General features: G+C 37.1%; 1 protein-coding gene across 15 annotated transcripts in view; it reads left to right on the top strand.

Annotated features, from left to right (window-relative positions):
• CADPS2 (calcium dependent secretion activator 2) overlaps positions 1–21,046 on the top strand; it is a gene marked incomplete at both ends in the record, with an annotated part of 558,610 nt that overhangs the window by 506,852 nt on the left and 30,712 nt on the right. For all 15 annotated transcript variants that reach the window (XM_080700894.1, XM_080700893.1, XM_080700890.1 and 12 more), the window contains 3 exons: positions 130–204; positions 9,541–9,624; positions 9,728–9,760. In XM_080700894.1, coding sequence (XP_080557020.1) covers positions 130–204; positions 9,541–9,624; positions 9,728–9,760 — 192 coding nt within the window. The remainder of the gene's footprint in view (positions 1–129; positions 205–9,540; positions 9,625–9,727; positions 9,761–21,046) is intronic.

Below are 21,046 nucleotides of genomic sequence, written 5' to 3'. Positions count from 1 at the left end.
TTAGTGTTCAAAATGATCATTTTAAGTAAATCTGATATGTCATAACTAGTAGCTAGAGAGCATTTGTGATTTAGGACAAAAGTTTTGTGCCTGTATCAACTAATGCACATTTTGTCTCTTAATATCTAGCAACAGTACCATTCCAAAATAGATGATCTGATTGACAACACCGTAAAAGAAATCATTTCACTTCTCGTCTCAAAGGTAACGTAGGATTTATTCACTTTTTGAAGTCAACTTATAAATAGTCTTCAATTGAGATTTTAGGAATAGCTCATGTTTCTAAACATCAGATTGAAAAATTATAATTTCAAAAATGCATGTAAGAGAAGTTTAAATTTTAAGAGAAGTTACAGATAATGCACAGGGCTATGGGTTCATATCTTCCATACCACCAAGAAAAGGGAAAGAAAGAAAGAAAAATAAAGAAAAGAAGGGAAGGAGGGAAAAAAGAAGAAAGAAGGAAGGAAGAAAGGGAGGGAGGGAGGAGGGAGGGAGGTCATGAACAAAAAAGACTATAAGTATGTCAACAACTTTTGATATTTTATGATTAATTTTTGTGGGTTTTTTGCAAGTGTTATCTGTTGTTGTTGTTGTTGTTGTTGTTGTTGTTGTTGTGTGTCTGTTGCTGAGGATTGATCCCAAAAGCATTCTACTTTAGCTATACCTCATCCATATTTTTATTTTGTATTTGGGAATAGGATCTCTCACTGAGTTGCTGAGAGCACTGCTATGTTGTTGAGGCTGGTTTCCAACTTGTGATCCTCCTGTCTCCACTTTCTAAAAATTCCTGTTAGATATAACTCTTTCACCCAGCAATATCTTCTTATGCTATGTTTGTGTTCTCTTACTATTTTTTTTTTGGTACTGGGGATTGGATTTAGGGGCATTTTACTGGCACTACACCCCCAGCCCTATTTTATTTTTATTTTGAAACAGGGTTTCACTAGGTTGATGGTAGTCTCACCGCTTGGTGAGGCTGTCCCCAAATATGTGATCCTCCTGTCGCAGCCTCCCAAGTACTGGGATTACAAGTGTACACCATTATGCCTGTCTTACTATTTGCTCTAATTCCATAGCTAACCTACCTGAGTGTCTTCTGGCCTTGAATTTAGTCCATTTACTGTGGTGACAACCTTGGGGCTCCAGATCTCATCTCCAAGACAGATAAGCTGGCAGGGTGGTATCTGAGGGTTTTTTTTCCTCCAAAGATTTCCTATTTTATGCTTAATATGTCTTTGACAAAGCTATGGCTTTTAATTGTATAAGTAGAGATGAAGCATAAGTGGGTATGAAAGCAGTTAGATGATATACCAGACTACCATGGGTGGCCTTTGAGGTTAGGAGATAATTAGGACTGAGGAGAGAACCTAAGAGCACCAAAAACTTAAGAGGATGAGGAGTCATTGGTTAATGGTTACATGGTCACAACTAGATGAGAGGAATAATTGCTGGTGTTCTATTACACACAGGGTGGCTATAGCTGTTAATACTGTATTGTACAATTCAAAACAGCTAAGATTTTGAATGTTGTCATCACAAAGAAATAATAAGTGTTTGCAATGATAGATAACCTAAGTATCCTCGGATGACCAATACACAATGAATAAATGTACCAAAACAAATTAGAGATGAAAATGTAGACATTACAACAGATGCCACTAAAATCCAAAGGATCACCAAGGAATACTTTGTAAAACTATATGCCAGTAATTGGAAAATCAAGAAAAGCATGAATCAATTTCTGGACACATTTTGACCTACTATAATTGAGCCAAGAGGATATAAAAAACTGAAATAACAAGTAATAAAATTGAAACAGTAGGAAAAATTCTCCAACAAAGAAAAGCCCCAAGATTCGATAGATCCGCTGTTAAATTTTACCACACTTTAAAGAGAACTGACATCAATACCACTCAAACTCTTTCATAAAGTAGAAAGGGAAGAAACACTTCCAAACTCATTCTACAATACTACAACTCATCCTACCAAAAGCTGACAAGGACACAACAAAATAAGAAAACTATAGACCAATATTCCTGATGAACATAGATGTAAAAATCTTCAACAAAATACATGGAAGTAAAATTTAACAGCACATTAAAAAGATTGTATACCATGTTGGTTTTATTCCAGGGATACAAGGATGGTTCGTGGTATGCAAATCAATAAATGTAATACCACACATAAGTAGAGCCTCTTACTCTGAGAGATGCATGAAATGTATACAATGATATTTATCACATCATGGTTATTTAAAATTTGGAGTCAACTTTAATATCTAATATAAGGGAAAGTGTAAAGGAAATGTATAGGATGACATATTATTAAGAAACTGTGAGCCAGGTGTTGTGGTGCATGCTTATTATCCCAGCATTTTGAAGGCTGAGACAGGAGGATGGCAGTACGAGGACAGCCTCAGCTACTTAGGCCCTCTGCAACTCAGTTAGACCCTGTTTCAAAAATAAGAATAAAAATATGGCTGGAGGTATAGCTCAAAGGTAGAATGCCCCTGGGTTCCATCCCCGGTACCACATTAAAAAAAAAAAAAAAAGAAAAGAAAAGAAAAAGAAACTGTGCTTTCAAAATCGATTTGTAAAGGAATGGTCTCGTAATATAAAATTAAGTGAAAAAATATGAATACTTAGAGATGTAAGATATGATCTAAATTTGCATTGCATAGAAAAAAAGACTATTATGAAAAGCAACCAGAATGTTAACAGAAATTTTGCCTGGCTGATGAGATTAAAGTTATTTTGTGTGTATGTCGGGGGGGGGGGGTTCTTGAGAGAAAATGATCCTCAGGAAAGATGGTTTTAAAAGAGTTACACCTCACCAATCATTCTTGTTCCCCTGACTTCTCCTACCATGCCACAAAGCCCCACTGGCACATCCATCACACACTAGCCATCAAGTGGAAAGGGAAAATGAGTTGAATCAAACAAGAATCCATGAGAGATGAAAATAAACATTTTTCATTGATTCAGAATTCATGTCTGTAATTATATTTTAAATACCTTATCAAGTTATGGTTGACATAAAAATGTGTACATAACCAATGTATATAAGATGAATTTGGAGATAAATATACACTGATGAAAGCACCACCGCAATCTATGCCATAAAACTATGCATTGCCTTCAAAAGTTCTTTACAGCCCTCTTAATTTATTACTTGGGTGAGAAGGGATAGCAACACTTAAGCTCTATTCTTTTAGCAAATAGTATAGTAAATGATAGTAATTATGCTAAACAGTAGACCTCTAGGAGTTATTAATATTATATAAATAAAACTTTACCCTTTGGCTAGTATTTCTCAATTTCACCCTGCCCACAGACCCTGGAAACCACCATTCTCATCTCAGACTAAATTTGAATATTTCAGATTCCTTATGTAGTTAGCATCATATAACGTTTGTCCTAGTGCTATGTTTGACTTATTTCACTAAACATTAGTTATGGTTCAAATCAAATCCAGGCTCATCTCTATTGTCTCTAATAGTAAGATTTCCTTCTGTTTTATTACTTATTTATTTGTATTTTTGTGGAGCTGGGGATTGAACCTAGGGGCATACTACCTTCGAGCAACACCCCAGTCTGATTTTATATTCTTCATTTTGAAACAGGGTCTTACTAAGTTGTGGAGGGCCTAAGTAGCTGAGGTTGGCCATGTTACATGTAATATAATTTTTGTAGGTAAAGAATTATATTCTGTTGTTATATATTGCAGTACCATACGATTGGCCAGTTTACTTCTTTGTAGTTATTTTGCCTCTCTTTCCCTCTTTTATTTCTTTGAGATTTCATTATCTGTTATGGTGATATATTTGATTCTTTTGTCTTTACTCTTTTCTATCCATTAAAGTTTATAACATCTTATAACAGACTATTTTAAGTTAATAGCAAATTCAGTTACTTACAAAAACCACACTTTACTCCACACACAGACTTTGCTTAGGCAGGTGGTGGGGGAAGGGACTAGGAGGTCCATGAGAAGGGAATCCATTGTATGTAGTGGTGAGGACACCAAAGAAAAGCCAGGTAGTTAAGAGTTAGAATTAGTGCAAATAATCAACAGAGCCCGAACCAGTATATGACAACTCTCAGAATGCATTCCTATAGCAAAGGAACTGTCCAGCATGATAGTACTCAATGTCCTACATCTTCACTTACTGCAAGAAAGGATTTAGGAAAGAATAAAAACGACTTCACTGAGTATATAATACAGGTATGTAGGTATACACATATGTGCATGCACATATTCATTCTGATAACTTAAAATATTTTCCTTGAATTTCTCTTAAGAAAGATATGGACAGCAAACAAATCCGACCTCACCGCCTAATTGACGTAATGAACATATCTTGCCAACTTCGCCTGGGGACATTCATTCGATTAAATTTACTTGTTTGGGTCAAGGCCACAAATTCAGAAGGCACCTGTTCAAATCTAAGGATGGGCTTAAAAGAAATAACACACACTATTCAGAGCCTTTACCAGAGGAAAAATAGATAATAAGATAGGCCACTCTATTTGAGTGAACAAAGGGGAAAGGAACAATGAGAGAATTTGAGAATTCACCGCCTGATGTCAGCTTGGCATACTGTTTTGAAAATTCACTTTGCAGAACAAGGTGCGTCACAAATCAGCACATCCTGTCAAACACCATCCATTCTTCATTCAAATGTGCATCATTTGGAAAGAACTTTTAGGAATCAGTTGGAAGAAAGCTTCAAAGAAGAAGTGGATTCACAGTTGGAGAAAGAAGATGGGAAGAGACCATTACATTGTATCATGAAAATTCTGGGGCTAGGAGTATAGCTCAGTCTTAGAGCACTTGCCAAGCATGAATGAGGCCCTGGGTTCAATCTATATCACTGAAAAAATAATAATATTCTTATCTAAGAATGCAAGCCTGTTTTCTTCCGGTCTGTGATTTTCTGGTTCCATATGGAATTTTAGTCCAGTTAGTCTTGATGTAAAAAAAAAAAAAAAAAAATAGTGGTTTTTCAAGATTGGTCTTACTATATATTGCTATCTTTTCTACAGCAGATTTTATAACTTGCAGATTAAATTGTGCAACTATCCTTTGTTTACTTCATGAAAGGTCATGACTTAAAAAGCAGGAATCTTGTCTTTTAAACCCGTCAGTCTAGCTGGATCCTTCCCCATTGCCTCCTGGATTTAAAGTTCTACCTTCCATCTGAATTTTGTATGCCATTAAAATGGTTCTTACATCGGATTAAAATTCAACTGGAAATTTAAACCAACATGCCTTGTGGCACTCTTCATGCTTCAGTCTACCTATTGGGCATTTTAAAGTGCTTTCATCTTTAATTTCCTTGAGAGTTTGTATCATGAGGCTAAGTTAGTAATTACCCAGACAGATCCTGGGTGTTAAATATTATTCAAACAAACACAGAACATGGCCTCCACAAGAAAGCACAGAGAAACAAAGAGATGACAGTGTTTCATTCCAACCCAACACCCCAAGGAGAACAGAGAGCACAAGACAAACCCTGAAGTATTTATATACTCCCTGAGCTATGCAGAGGAGGGCCACAGGAAGCAGTTAAAGTTGCAGCAACAAAACCCAGCATTTAACTGGATTTTTTTGGAATCTTGCTGTTCCATGCAATTAAAAGCCCAATGGAAACGATGTCGTTATTCATCTTAATGTTAATAGAGTTTGATTTTGAAGGTCGCTCTTCCACCACCTGGGCCTTTACAAAGAAACCTTCCTGTAGGAACCATATGGCTCATATGGTAGATCCCAGAGGTGTGGCTGCTGTTCAAGTCCAAGTAAGCACCTGTTGTACTGCGTCTCTCCCAGGACCATTGGGAGGGGGACGAATCTAAAGAGAAGTTTCTGCTATTGTTGAAAAGGAAGCCAAGAATGCTGTGGCCTGCAGGTCGCATCCCTCAGATAGAACCCAGTGATGCTTGTACTCAGGAGTAAAGCCCTACAAACTGCCTGATGCCTCCGTGGAGAAACTTCTGCCCTGACTGCGCCTGCCAGTAGGCTTCCTCAGTGTTGTTTTAGCTACTCCATCTTGGCTACCCTGCAGCTCAGCTTCAGTTCCACCTTCTAAATGAAGCTTAGTACAAATTCTCCAAGCAAAATCACTCTTTCCTTCCTCCAATTTCACTTACTTCTGTGCCCATCCACTGTGGCTTATGACCCTTCTGCCTGATGTCATACCTAGCTGTGTCTGTGTCTCTTTTACAAGTTTGTATGGTCCTAAAGGGAAGGGTCTAGACTTATATTTTGTATTTCTTACCTTAAATGCTCAAGAATGGTAATTATAACAAAATGACATTTGTTGAGTACTTTTTATGCGCTAGGCATATTATATATATAACTCATTTGATCCTTATAATGCTGTAGTGTGATGGTAAAGAACATGGGCTCTGGGGCAAGACCACCTGTTTCTAAAGCCTTCCTCCCTGCTGCCTACTAAATCACCTTGAGACAGGTGGGATTCCAGTGGTCTAACAGCCTCAAATTCATTCTACCTCTATAGATACTGCCCTAGATTTCACTGAATCAGATCCATCAGCCAAAAGCCAAACTCATTATTATTCCTTATTACTAAGCAGTCCTAATTAACTTGTGATCAACATATCCAGGTTTTTCAACAAATGATTCATAGTGACTTAACCGAGTATGCTAATAACATGAATTCTTTAAAATTCTTTAATATTTGGACATTTTCACAGTGCTTTCACGTAAATTACCATTGATCTTCATGCCATCCTTATTAGGTGAACAGAGGAGGTCTCATTTTCTCCATCTGATTGATGAGGATAATGAAGCAAGAAGAATGAAATGACTTGCTCTTGTCATAGCCAGACAAGGGCAGAGCTAAAACTTGAACTCACGCCTGCTAAACCTGTTGCAGGAGTCTTGCCTTTTCCTGGCTTTATCCCTCAGCACCATTTGCATGAGTGTGCACGGATTAACTAGGAGGCACCAAGAACCTAGTGTACTGCTAGAGCCTTCAATGCCTGGGGCTGCCTGGTAACCATGGCAATTGTCATTTCTCTTGGTGGCAGATGAGATCATCACCCAGCACACACTTACTCAAGATCTAGTTTCAAGAGACAAGGCATTTTCCACAGAGGGCCATTAAGTTTGGAATTCCCTTCCCCTGGTCTGACATAGCCCTGGAGTATTGGTCTTCTGGGTCTTTGCAAACCACATCAAGTTGAGTTAGGCAATTGTGATTGCTAAAAAATCCTAATGGGCGGGAAGAAAGTGCTAAATTGACATTCAGTTGTGAGTAATTTGTAATTTTGTGTTTTTTGCTGTTTAGATCCCTTAGGATAACTATCCAACTGAACATAATTCTCCTTCTTTGAAAATAAAACTTTAGTCAGCAGTTTGCAAGATAATGTTTCTGTGTTCTTACATCATGTCGCCAGTGATGTGATGGAGAAACCTATGGGGAAGTTTTTGTTTCTTTTGCATAAACTATTTTGCGGTAATTGATCAGCCATAGAGAAAAGATTATCTCCTGTGCACTCACAGTGAGCTCTGTGGTCACCAGAGACCAATAAGCTGTGTCCCTAGAATTATTATCACTTCGTTGAAGAAGCTGCTATGTGAACAAAAACCAGCCTTCGTTAATTTCCCTTTTCGTATTTGAAAAACCTTGTCAGTACTTTCCCTCTGGGAGTGTATAATTTGGCAATACTGCATATTATTTTAGTTCTAAAGAGGAAAGATAGGGGATACCATATCCTTTATTTTTCTTTTTTTTTCTTTATGTGGTACTGAAAATGGAACCCAGAGGCATTCTACGTCCAAGCTGTACCTCCAGCCCTATTTTTTATTCTTTATTTTGAAACCGGGTCTCACTGAGTTGTAAAGGGCCTCACTAAGTAGCTGAGGCTGTTCACGAACCGCGATCCACTGGTCTCAGCCTACCAAGTGCTGGGATTACAAGCGTGAGCCACCACATCCGGTGTGGGGCCATTTTCTTATTAGTTTCCCTTATTCATCATGCCAGATATTAGTATGTTTCTAATCAATAAAGTAAAATTTTCCATATTTCTATATTATAGTAAACATTTTTCAGTTTGTAGAAACTTTAATATCAGGCATGATGGTGCACACCTTGAACCTGAGCTACTCAGGAAGAGTACGGTTTTGAAACAGGAAAAGTACAATTTTGAGGCCAGCCTATGTAACTTAGGGAGACCCTGTCTCAAATTTACAAAAAGATGGGGATATAGCTCTGGGATAGAGCACTTGCCTAGCATACACACTGCCTTGTTTTCAATCCTCAGTACTGCAAAGAGAAAAAAAGAAGAAAGAAATATAACATTTCAGAAATGCAAAACATTATTGAGAGTAATTTGAATCCCACACCCTCTCTCTGCCCACTTCCAACAATTGTATTTTACCAATGGAAGAACTGAGGCTGAGATGCAGGATTTCAGACTGGCCTCCCATCATGCCTAGTGAAGTTGTACTATCCATTCTCAGCCTAGTGCTCTTTTTACTGTGCTGTATGGTGTGTGTATCTGTTTTAGCTCCCAGACTACTGTGCAAGCTTTCTTAAGCAGAAATCATTGTTTAATGTTCCAGTTAGAACTGCTTGAGCTGGGTATGGTGGCACACACCTGTAATCCTAGCACTTGGCAGACTGAGATAGGAGAATCACAGGTTTAAAGCCAGCCTCAGCAATTTAGTAAAACCTTGGTTCAAAATAAAATAGGGCTAGACTTATAGCTCAGAAGTAGAATGACCTTGAGTTCAATCCCCAGTATAACAACAGTAACAATGAAAATAACTTTCTGATAAATGCTTGTCAATGACTTTGTTCCAGTGTCATAAGAGCTATGTCCTGCCTCCTTTTCATTATCTGTTCTTCTGTTCTTTTAAAAAATTATTTAGTCTCCTGTACATATGTAGAAAAAGCTAAGATAATCAATGACCAAGTAATATGTGACAGAAAATAACTTGAAGTATGAGTCAAACTTGCAATTGTGTGTGTGTGTGTGTGTGTGTGTGTGTGTGTGTGTGTGTGTGTGATGCTGGGGATTGAACCCATGGACATTCTACCTCTGAGCTGCACCCCTAGCCCTATTTTTTATTTTTTATTTTATTTTGAAAGAGGGTATCACAAAGTTGCAGAGAGCCTCAATAAATAGCTAAGACTGGCCTCAAACCTATCACCCTCCTGTCTCAGCCTTCCAAGTACTGGGATTACAAGCAGGTACCACCAAGTCCGGCTTGCTAAATGTTTTAAGAAATAGTCTCATGAACCTAAAGTTAGTGGTTTAAGTGGTCTCACATGGATAGTGACTAGACTCCTCTTTTACATTTTAATTGCATATTATTTCCAACAAGGAGTATGTTGTAGTTCATGTTCAGAACAAAAAAGTAAAGAGTATTTCAGGTTAGCCTGATCTCAGCCATCAGTTTATTCATTGTGGATTTTCATACCTTGGGAAAAGTTAGTTGGGAAATTGTTGTCCTATTAGTGTATATGCCCAGACAATAGTCTAGATTCTCACATAAACTCTGTTGTAGTTTGTTTCAGTGTTGGAAGGGGTGTTGTCTAAGCTGTCAAGATACGATGAAGGTACATTCTTTTCATCCATCCTGTCATTCACTGTAAGTATTTGAATGAATTCTCCTTTGCTGTCTTTTAACTGGTATCACCATATTTATGCAGTAGTTAACATAATTCTCAAAATTATCTTTTTTTCCATTTAAGGTGAAAGCAGCTGCAAAATATGTCGATGTTCCTGTAAGTATTTGTTTTCATCTGCCCACCCATATTTTTTTTAATAATTATGCTTCATCACAGGTTTATTTCAAATACTCGAACCAATACTGCTCTCTTGGGAAGTAGATTATTTTCCTTAAGCCATAACCCTGTGTAACAAGGCTTGGCAAGGTTGTTTCAGTGCACTTTCTTCCGTTGTAACTTGGAGCTGTTGAGGTGAGCACACCACACTATGAGAATGTGAAACTTGAGTTACAGACAGATTTTATAACATTACAGGATGGAATAGAAAATGCCACACACTCTTTACAGAAAAAAATCAAACATGTCTTTTTCTTTCCTATTACCTGAAACCAGTAACAGAGTTAACATAACAATAAATCTGGGCATAGTGGCATATGTCTGTATAATCCCAGTACTTAGAAGGCTGAGACAGAAGGGTCATAGGTTTGAGACCAGCCTCAGCAAATTAGGAAGACTCTGTTTCAATATAAAAAAGAAAAAGGGCTCAGGGTGTAGCTCAGACGTATAACACCCCTGGGTTCAATTTCCAGTACTAAAAATAAATTAAATAAATAAATAAATAAATAAATAAATAAAATTAAAGATGAACAAGTTAAGTCAAAGAGCTTGTTTTCTATATACAAAGATATTACAAGTCAATAGTCACCTTAACATTTGTTTTTTATGAAAAACTTGAAAAATATTTCATGACCTGTAAATTTACTCAAAAGTTGGGATACTGTGAGCAGAAATCCAAATCTTACTTGGTTATGATGAAACAGTTCACATGGTAGATATAATGAAGAATTTAGTATAGCATTTTTTAATTTGATCATTCTATTAAATTAGTTTTTGCTTTAAATTCTATTATCATACATATGCTTGATAGAGGCCCAAAGTACTCTGTTTAATTACATCCTTTGGCTTGTGTTTGATTCAAGTAAAAAAAGCATAATGAACAAAAACCTAAAATTTAAATCTAGGTGGAATATGAGTCATCATTTTGTGCTTGAGAAACATCATGTGTCCAGATCTTTGGAGGGGGCTTTTTTTATTTTTAAAATGATTCCCAGAGAGCTTTGGCATGGTGGCACACACTTGTAATCTCAGAATTTGGGAGGCTGAGACAGTAGGATCCAGGTTCGAGGACAGCCTCATCTACTTACTGAGGCCCTTTGCCACTCAGTGAAACCCTATTTCAAAATAAAGAATAAAAAATAAGGCTAGGGGTATAGCTTGGAGTTAGAATGTGCCTGGATTCCATCCCCAGTACTGCAAAAAAAAAAAAATGATCCCCAGAAAATCAAGACTACCAGAGACATCTTTGCACACAGATAGAATGAGACACAATAATTCCTTATGTTTTTAGAGCTTTTGAAGTTCTTAACTTGACCCTATAATAGGCCCTTTATACCCCCATTGAATTTCAAGTCAAGAGAGAAAGTGCTTACTCTCCTTCTTAGTATAGAAAACTCCCTCTAAGATTCCCCCTGGAGATTCTTCTGAGTTCTGTTTAATGACTGCAGAGAATGTAGACTCACCATCATGCAGCCTTGTCTCAAGTAAGAAGAGCTGAAATTCTGAACATCTGTGAATTCTATTCATCCTGGTTTCAATCATTCTTCCGCATGGTAGCTCTCCAAATGTGTGATGATAGTGACCATGCCTTCTTTTCCCAAGGGATACAGTAGCTATTCAAGGGCATGTAGTATCTGAGGAAATCATATTCTTTGGATTAAACATCCTCAATTTCTTCACAGAATCCACCAATTACCTACATATTTTACACATAATAAGTGCTGGGTGCTGGGCGAACAAGAAGAACATACACACTTCTTACCTATATATGTTCACAGTTCAGGCATAAAAGAGATAAGCTGATAGACAGATCATCATAAGCACAGCTACAGCCATCACACCCAGGTTCTTTCTCATGCCAATCGCCCTTTTAGATGAATTCTAGTTTACCAATGTCACTACTCAATCAAGTTACCCTTCAGAGTAGAACATACCTTACATGTGGCCTGCCCATTGCAGATTATCAGAAGAGACTTTTTCCCTCAGATCTGGATATTACTCTACTATAATGGATGCCTGCGAGTATCAACTTGAATACTATGGGGTCCTGTTGGCCATTACTCCTGCTTATACTCCAATTCCAGCAAATCTGCCTCTCTGAAGCAGTCTCTTAAGGAGAATCTCACAAGAAAAATGGACACTGGCTCATTGTTCACAAAAATTAATTCTAGATGCACCATTGCCCCACCTTTAAAATGTAAAGTTGTCAGATTTCTAGAATATTTGAGATAATATATATGACCTTAGGTATGGTGATGAATTTTTAGATGAAACACCAAAAACATGACCTATAAAAGGAAAAAAAAAAAAACTGCGAAGTACACTACTTTGTACTGTGAAGAGACTGAAAATCCAAGCCACAATATTTGCAAAAATATATAGTTGTTAAAGAATGTGTATCTAAAATTTTCATTATGTTAAGTGAGATTAGTCAGTCACAAAAAATAAGAAAACGGATCCTCTCCCTAATATGTGAAAGCTCTGGAGAAAATGGGTCATAAGAAGAACGCTAGATGAAGAAGGAGATACTATAGATGAGCAAATAAGGTGACCTAACTGAGGAGATGGGAGGGGGGAAGAGGGACATTCTCTAATGCACATGAGGTACTTTAACAAACATAGCAATATCAATCACTAAGTCAAACATGAGAAGGAGGGACGGGGAAGGAATGGGGTGGGAATTGGGTAAGGGCTAATTGGGTGATGTATGCATATATATCTCCACCATCCTGTATCCCATTAAGATGTATGACTACAATGCACCAATTAATAACTTTTTTAAAATCTAAAGAACATAAAAAAGCAATTTTTTTGCCATTCTAATAGGTGGAGATGGTTTCACCTTGTTTTAATTTGCATTCCCCTAATGACAAATGATACTGTCCACCTTTTCATACTTATTTGATATCTCATATCTTTGTTGCAGTATCTGCTCAGCTCTTTTGCCCATTTAAAATTTTGGGTTCTTTTCTTGATAAGTCTGAAGAGTTCTATGAACATTTTATTTTTATTTCTCATCATTCTGTCTGAAGACTTGGAGTTTCCATTTGTGTCTGTGGTGTGAACTGTGGAACAGGATGAAGAACTGAGGGATGTAACATTTTTGTTTTCTGAGTGAAGATTTCTCATTCATTGCTGGCAGGAAATAAAAAATGACACAGCCCCTCTGGAGACTGTTTGGCAGCTTCTTGCAAACCCAAACATAATCTTACCATACACTGCACCAGTCATGACCCAAGTTTTTATCCAAGGGATTTGAAAATATATGTCCACACCATATATTATACACTATGTTCAAGACAGTTGTATTCACTATCAAAATTGGAAGCAACCAAAAACATCCTTCATTAAGTAAATGGCAGTGTTAGGTCCATGTAATAGAATACTATTCAGCAAAAAAAAAAAAAAAGGAAAGAAAGAAAGATACTCTCAGGACACTGAATAAACAGATGGATCTTATATGTATACTGTTAAAATAAGTCCATTTGAAAAGGCTCCATACTGTATGATTTCATTTATATAAAATTCTATAAAATATAAAACTATAAAGGTTATAAGCAGACATAGTGGCACATAATCTCTGTACTTTTGAGACCGAGACAGTAGGATTACAGGTTTAAGGCTAGCTTCAACAATTTAGTGAGACTCTCAGTAACCTAGTGAGACCCTTTCAATTTTTTTTAAAAAAAAGTTAAGAAAGGGCCGTGAGTGTAGTTCAGAGGTATAATGCCCTTGGGCTCAATCCCCAGTGCCACAAAAGGTAATAATAATAATAATAATTAATAATAATAATAATATAAATAATGTGTATAAACAGATTAGCCATTGCCAGATTCAATGTCAAGAGACTTGAATTGGTGATTGAAAGAAGTTTTTTTGAGCAATGAAACTGTCATGGTACATACATGATACTCTGTACAATCTGAAAAACCTGACTTTACAGCACAAAGAGTGAACCCAAATATATGATCGTGAACCCGAGTATATGATCTTGAAAAAAAATGAGCTGCCCAGGCATGGTGGCTCACACCTGTAATCCCCACTCTTGGATGGCTGAGACAGGAGGATCGCACAGGTTGGAAGCCAGCCTCAGCTACTTAGTGAGGCTCTCAGCAACTTAGACCCTGTTTCCAAATAAAGTATAAAATATGTCTGGGAGTATAGCCTGGAGGTAGAAAAGCCCCTGGGTTCCACCCCTGGTACCACCAAAAAAAAAAAAAAAAAAAAAAAAAAAAAAAAAAAAAAAAAAAAAAAAAAAAGAGCTTATCATAGCATCCCAAGATGGGAAGGAAACTAATAAAACAATCATTGTAAATACTTAAAATCACATCCCTGAAAGGAGTAGATGAGAAAGTACTGCTCTATATACCTTTGAAAGTGAGCCGTGTTTGTAAGAATAAAGGGGAAAGGAATTTAATAAAGGAGCATTGTTCTCTTGTTGACAAAGCTTTTCTCCACAAGTTAACAACTCATAAGAACCACATATACAGTGGAATTAAATAAATGGATGATGATTGGTGGGTACCAGTTCTCACTGGGGTAAAGAAGGAGAGAAAGGAGAAGGCTAGAAGATCCTGGAATGGTGGTGGAGACACCCATGTGGACTTGTCTTCAGCTTCACCTGGATAGAGCTGTTAATGTATAATAACACTTGTTGATACATGGTTATGCATGAACTGATATACTCATGTACTTTTCCTTGTTCTGTAAGCTGAGAGAGCCCAGAGGCTATAATACCTTAGTAGCAACAAATACAGGTAGCGCCTAGAACTCGGTTTCTATGTCCAGTAATTATGGCTCCTTGGGGAATGGCTGATGCTATAAAATACTTGAAATGAACTTGGAGCATCATTTACTGTCAGAAATTAAGGAAGTTTCCCAAACACCAGAGTGATGGAAGGTATGTCAGAGGGATCAAGAGGCAGCTGAAGGAATTCTCAGTGGCCTATGCTTTACAAGTTGGGCATTCAGATAATTAAGGTAGCGTTGGATTATAACTGAAAGTATAAAATATATATACATTCATATTGATATAAATAAATGATTGAATAAATAAATGGGAGACAAAAGCCAAATATCCAATTCAGAACAATTCCAAATAATAAATATAGATACTTATCCCTCAAGAAGGTAGAACAAATTTCCCTACTCAAGTGTGGGCTGCTCAGAGAAATTTCTTCCAAGGAATATCACATGGGAAAGGTGTGGGGAGAAGAGGTTCACAGTGGAGAAACATGACAGATGCTTCCTCAGTTGAAAGATACAAATCAACACCAACAGTAATACATCACCTTGATGATGTTTATCCTTGAGGTGTCGTGATGAAAATGATACTTCATCACTATGATCTTTTTCTGAAAGACCTGTAGCACTAATGAGGATAAAAACATCAGACACATGTCAATAGAGAAGAGGTTGCAGAGTCTTTGAGACACGCCTCAAAGTCATCCAGAGCAAGGAGACTGAGAAAGTGGCCCAGGAAGAAGAGTCTCGGGACACTTAATGACCACATGTAACATGGTTTCTAGATAAGGTCATGGAACAGAAGAAGAATATTAGGTTAAAGTAAGGAAATCTGAATGAAGTGTGGACTCTAGTTAATACTGTATTGATATATGTTTATTATTTGTAACACAAGTATCACTCTGATATAAGTTGCCAGTAAGAAGGGAGATTGGGTGTAGAGTGTATGGAAACTCTGTACTATCTGCATAATTTTTTGTGTATCTAAAATTATTCTAAAATAAAAATTATATTTTTACATGTACTGGCCAGATGCCATGGTACACACCTTTTATTCCATCTACATGGGAGGCTGCAGCTAGAGGATGTTAAGGTTGAGGCTAGCCCGACAATAGTCAGACACACTCTAAAAAAGAAAAAGAACACAAGCACATGAGTTAATAGCTGAGTTTTCATTTCTTTTATAAATCTCTATGTCACTGAATTAACTTATGGCCTTGGGTATTATCTTAATTAACCTCAGTTTAGTCATCTGTAAAATAAGTAGATGAAGTATATAACCTGCATTAGGCCTGATAACTATGAGTCTTTCATTTTGTGGATTCTTGATATCTATTCCAGTCCATCCAAGAGACGATGGAGCCTAAAAATGTCTTGGACAAGATGATGAGAATAAAGAGCTCGAAAAAATTTCTGTGGAGAAGGGGAGATAGTTTCTTGGGATACAGTCACTTATTGGAAATTGTTTTAAAAGCAAATAAATAAAAATCCTGATTCTACAAGTGAAAATTATCTACAAAGTTAAGTGATATTACTAGTAAGTAAAGAAGGAGAAATTCATGTTCCTAAACCTTAAACAGCACTATCCTGGAGTGGGATCCTATTGGAGTTATGTAGGCCATGGCTCCATTATAGAGTTCTGGGGGTTTCCTGTTGGAGAAGACCTCAGACATATTTTTGAAAATTAAAAAATAAAAAACAAGACTTGCACAGGATCACTCTGTCCCCACAATGACTTATGAGAAAGGAACCCAGACCTGACACTTTAAGTACAGGACCAGGATGAAAATGTTCATGTTGGCTTTATAGACGGGTATACTAGGTCAAAACCAAAAATCCAGTAGAATTAAAGTACTAATCTAAAACTAACAATGATAAAATATTGCCTAACTCTAAATATAAGTAGGATGGCACTGAAAGCAATGTATGCCAAAAAGTTGCGTGAAAGTCATGTGAAATAATATATGGGGTAGTCGATTTGCAAAATAAAAATTTTATAATTAAAAATCAAGTAGCATGGAGCTTTCGAAGCTGTACAACAGAGGGTTACAAACAGGCTGTACAAATAGACTGCCTGTGTTAGAATCCTTGCTCAGTCATTTTGCTTAGTGTAAGTGTGACCTTGTGCATTGTGTGTGTGTGTGTGAGTGTGTGATAGTCAGGATTGAACCCAGAGATGTTCGACCTCTGAGCTATACTCCTAGCACTTTTTATTTTGAAGCAGGGTCTCACTAAGCTTCTGCAGGATGGCCTGTAACCTGCAATCCTCCTCTCTCAGCCTGATAAATACTGGGATTACAGGCATGTGCCATCATACCTGGCTTGGACACCAATTTCTTTGTTCATTAAATGAAGATACAATTTTATCTGTTATAATCTAATTGCAAATAAGCACTTTTTAGGGTTTCTAGGGGGGAATTAGTGCCCAATAATATTAGTTATTATACATTATTATTTGTATTATACAACCTAGTGTCTAGGTTCTAGAAAATTAACATTCATCAAGCCTATCTGTATTATTGTGGACAAATCACAAATTTAGGAGCAGCACATCCTTTTCATTTCTCCTGTAGATGCAGCCAGGATTCTTAAGGGCCCCTCATAGAACTCAAGCTCCTTATCTGTAAAAAAAAATGGCTCATGAATTAAAAAAAAAAACATATAATTCTGGAAGAAGGAAAAAGTCTAAAAGGAAAGAATAACAAGTTCAGTGTCAGTGTTCTGCTACCTCAATTAGTAATTCTTTCAAGTAATCTCCCTTCTTTATGATATTTGCTAAAGATTTCTAATTTTTGAACTTCCAAAATTGCACCTCAAACCCAAGTTTCTATTGTACAAACCTGTGGCTAAACTACTCTAAGCTCACTACTATAAAAAATGCAGCTCAAACCCAACTCTCTGCTATACAAAACTCCCTACTGTAAGAGCATGTCTAGAATCCAAGTTCGAGTTCCTCCTTGGCCTACATTAGTTGCCTGGCCTATGGTATTCTTTTTTCCTTCTGTATAAAAACAAGAATCATATAATCCCTGGATGGCTCCCTCACCAGGTTCTGAAGGAGAGGCAAAGAGTATATCAGTGTGAACATGCTTTGTTAATGTAAAGCATGTTAAAATCAGTGGGATTATTGTTACTTCTATTCAGAGTGAGGCTTCCCGCCCCCAAGCCCCAACCTTTGCAGTTGCCACTCCCACTCCACAATGGAACAGTTTCTAAAAGAAAACCCAGATTTCTTTTCAATGATGTCCTTTTAGTTTAGGATAGGAAGTACCTTGCATTTATCTCAGTAGTAACTCTGAAAGGTGCAATCAGTCGGTTCAGTGACGCTGGTGTTTTTGCCTTTTCTCCCTTTCTTTACTGGCTTCTGATACTGTTTACTACACCTGAACACTCAATGCTTTACGTCAGAAGGAGAGCCTGGCAGAACTTGGGGACTGGAGCCCACTGGGAATAACTCCCCGGAGAGAGATGTGCACACCAGGACCAGATTCAGACTCTGGCCCTGGGAAAAGCGGGCAGGGGCTTGTGCATCACACTTCCCAATAAGTGTGTGGTTCTTCATTTTCTTGGTCCTTATTCTTCTTTCTTACATAAAGTCAACTCATGCTCTGCCTCTGCCACTGACATGCTAGCGCCCTTGGGCCTCCCTTAATCTAAAGTTCCACAGGTTCCAAACTGAGCCGAGTCGATCTATCCCAGTCTGTCAAAAGCTAAAAGCAAAATAACATCCACAGCACTTAAATTTCACTTCTTCAGAACTTCATGTAATTTGTATAATGGACAACATAATGACTATAGATATTATAGATATATTGGGGGGAAGTTAATGGACATTGTTGTAAACTGAGAGATTTAATACTTTTGCCATCATTATGATCATTACTTGTATTTATTTATTTTGGTGGTACTGGGGGTGGAACCCAGGGGCTTTCTACTTCTGGGTTATACTCTCAGACCTATTTTTTATATTTTATTTGGAAACAGGGTCTCACTAAGTTGCTGAAAGCCTCTCTCAGTAGCTGAGGCTGGCTTCGAACCTGTGCGATCCTCCTGTCTCAGCCTCCCAAGCGCGGGGATTGCAAGCGTGCGCCACCACGCCCCACATTACTCGTGTTTATAATACTGTGAAGCTCATATGTGATATGCCTCTTACCATTTTATTAGGTACTACTGTATCAGCAACCAGCTCCTCAAAAGGAGATATTAGTGATCCTTATGATAGATTAGAATTAACAAAAAGATACTAGATGCCCATAGGCTCAAATGGCGAAGCACAGTAAACTCATAAATCTCAGTCAAAAAACAATCTGCCTTTTCAGTCTAATATCTTAAGTTATGATTCAGTGTTCCCCTTAATATATAAACTAACATCCTCTTTGGATGAATTTTCCCCAGTGATACATCAAAACTGTTTGAACATACAAATGCTTATACCAACTGTTTCTAGATCTATGAATATATAAATTATGTCACTACTTCGAAGAAATAGTGTAAAGCTTTGGTCTAAGAGTGAAATCTATGTGTCATCCTGAGTTAGAGAAGTATTAATTAGGGCAGAGTCTAATATCAGATAGCTCAGAGCACCATGGGGTATTCTGCCTGCTATAGTGTGCTCAATTAGAAGCAAGACGACCCTTATCCAGAGCAAGAACGCTGAAATAATGGAATGCTGTCCCTTGGACATGCAGGACTAGATGAAATACACATACATGTCACATGCTCCAACTCTAAAAAGGTGTTTTCTAAAGGATATGACTGCCAACATCTTTAATTCAGAATTTTCTACTTCTCAGTTTGGAGCCAAAAACAAATGCATAACAGTGTTACTTAATGGTATTACTTAATAGAATCTTGAATACTATTTAACAAGGGAAAAGGTGACTTGTGGACACTTCTTGCTCAAAAATTTGGAATTTTTTTCAATAAGAATTTTTCCTTCACTATTTAAAAAAATAAGAAAATCTTGAAATAGCCATATCTTTATGAATCATGCTGTATAAATTTCTCCCCCCCTTTCTTATGAACTATTCCTCTTCCCAGATGGCTTATATAATATTTAAGCTTCCATTGCTCTTGTTTAAAGGTTTCAATCACATGTATTTTCTTTTGACCTTTTGTTTGTATACAAGATAATAATTCTACTTTGTAGGAGACTTGATAAATCTATGTGTACTTTTTACAATACCATCACCATGAGTGTACAAAAAAACTTACATTTCTTAAGTTTGTGAGAACATGTAAAATATTTATTTTTTGTCTTTTTGAAACTGGGGCTTGAGCCCAGGGTGCCACACTTGGAGGACAAGTGCTTTGCCACTGAGCTACATCCCAGCCCCCGAGAACATGTAACTTATTTAAATGATTACAAATACTTTTGAAAAGTTTTAGAACATTTTTCACCAAAATACAGAAATACGGAAATCGATATATAAATGCCTTATTAATAGAGGATATATTAAACAGTGGAAATAAGCTTTTATTTTTAAGGATACATAAGGTAGATTATGTAGGTGTAGAAGTATGTCTTTTGTCCCCTGAAGGTCACTTTTAAATGTGGAATCTCAAATTCCAGATGTGAACCAGACCATGTCCCCACTATAGTTTCAGATTTAGGAGACAGGCTCTTGTCTCTATGTTACAAGATTCGCGTTTTAAAAATGGTAATAAATGAGCAGATGCAGTATTTTATTGATGAAACGTGCAGATCATAAACGAAGATTTCACACTTTCACTCTTGATTATTTCTTCCAGGCAAGTTCTTCTAAGTGTTGAGAAGTATACTTTTAAATGAAGTTAATTATGCTGTAGTCTCTAGTTCATCTCCGAGACTGGAATAGGATATTTTTAAAATGTGCCTCCTTGTTACACAGTCACCGTGACAGTGTTTTTCTAGTGTATTGTTAACCTCCAGTGGAAGGTTAAGCGGCTGCTTCTGTAGCTAAATCTGTTTCTGTGAGAAATGACTGCAGTGTTGCACCCACCTACCCGTGAATGGGGACAGAGAACACTCACACCTGTGGGATTAGGTGCAGCAGCAGGAAGCAAGAACGTTTGCAGCATATAATTAACGAGGAATTTTCTTTCTTCTCTTTTTAAGCAGCATGTTCATCTTGCTAGGTTAACTAATAATTAACGCTTGAAAAAACTTGCTGGAGTCTGCTCCCTTCCTTAAACTCATTAACTGATGTATTCGATTACTTACACAACCAGTGTCAGAGGAACGCGCCTTACTATACTTCCTTTCTTTTCCATAGTTATTGATTTTGTCATGCTTATGGTGGAGAGGGTCAGAAATCTTTTAGATCTTTGTATCTCTTTTCTATAATTGTTTTACATATACTTTTATTGGTGCATTGTGGTCTCACATCAGAATGTAGTTCAGAGTTAGCCTAACTCTGTTCTTTTCTGGTTAGATTAAATGTAGTTTAAGAACTTCTCTTTTGATAGGGGGGGGGTACCTTAATATGCAAGATAGAGAAGTTA

This window comes from Muscardinus avellanarius (assembly GCF_963383645.1).
Source record: "Muscardinus avellanarius genome assembly, chromosome: 9".
NCBI classification, from domain to species: domain Eukaryota; kingdom Metazoa; phylum Chordata; class Mammalia; order Rodentia; family Gliridae; genus Muscardinus; species Muscardinus avellanarius.
The sequence above is the reverse complement of the archived record's forward strand: the minus strand, read 5'-3'. Positions and strand labels throughout refer to the sequence as shown.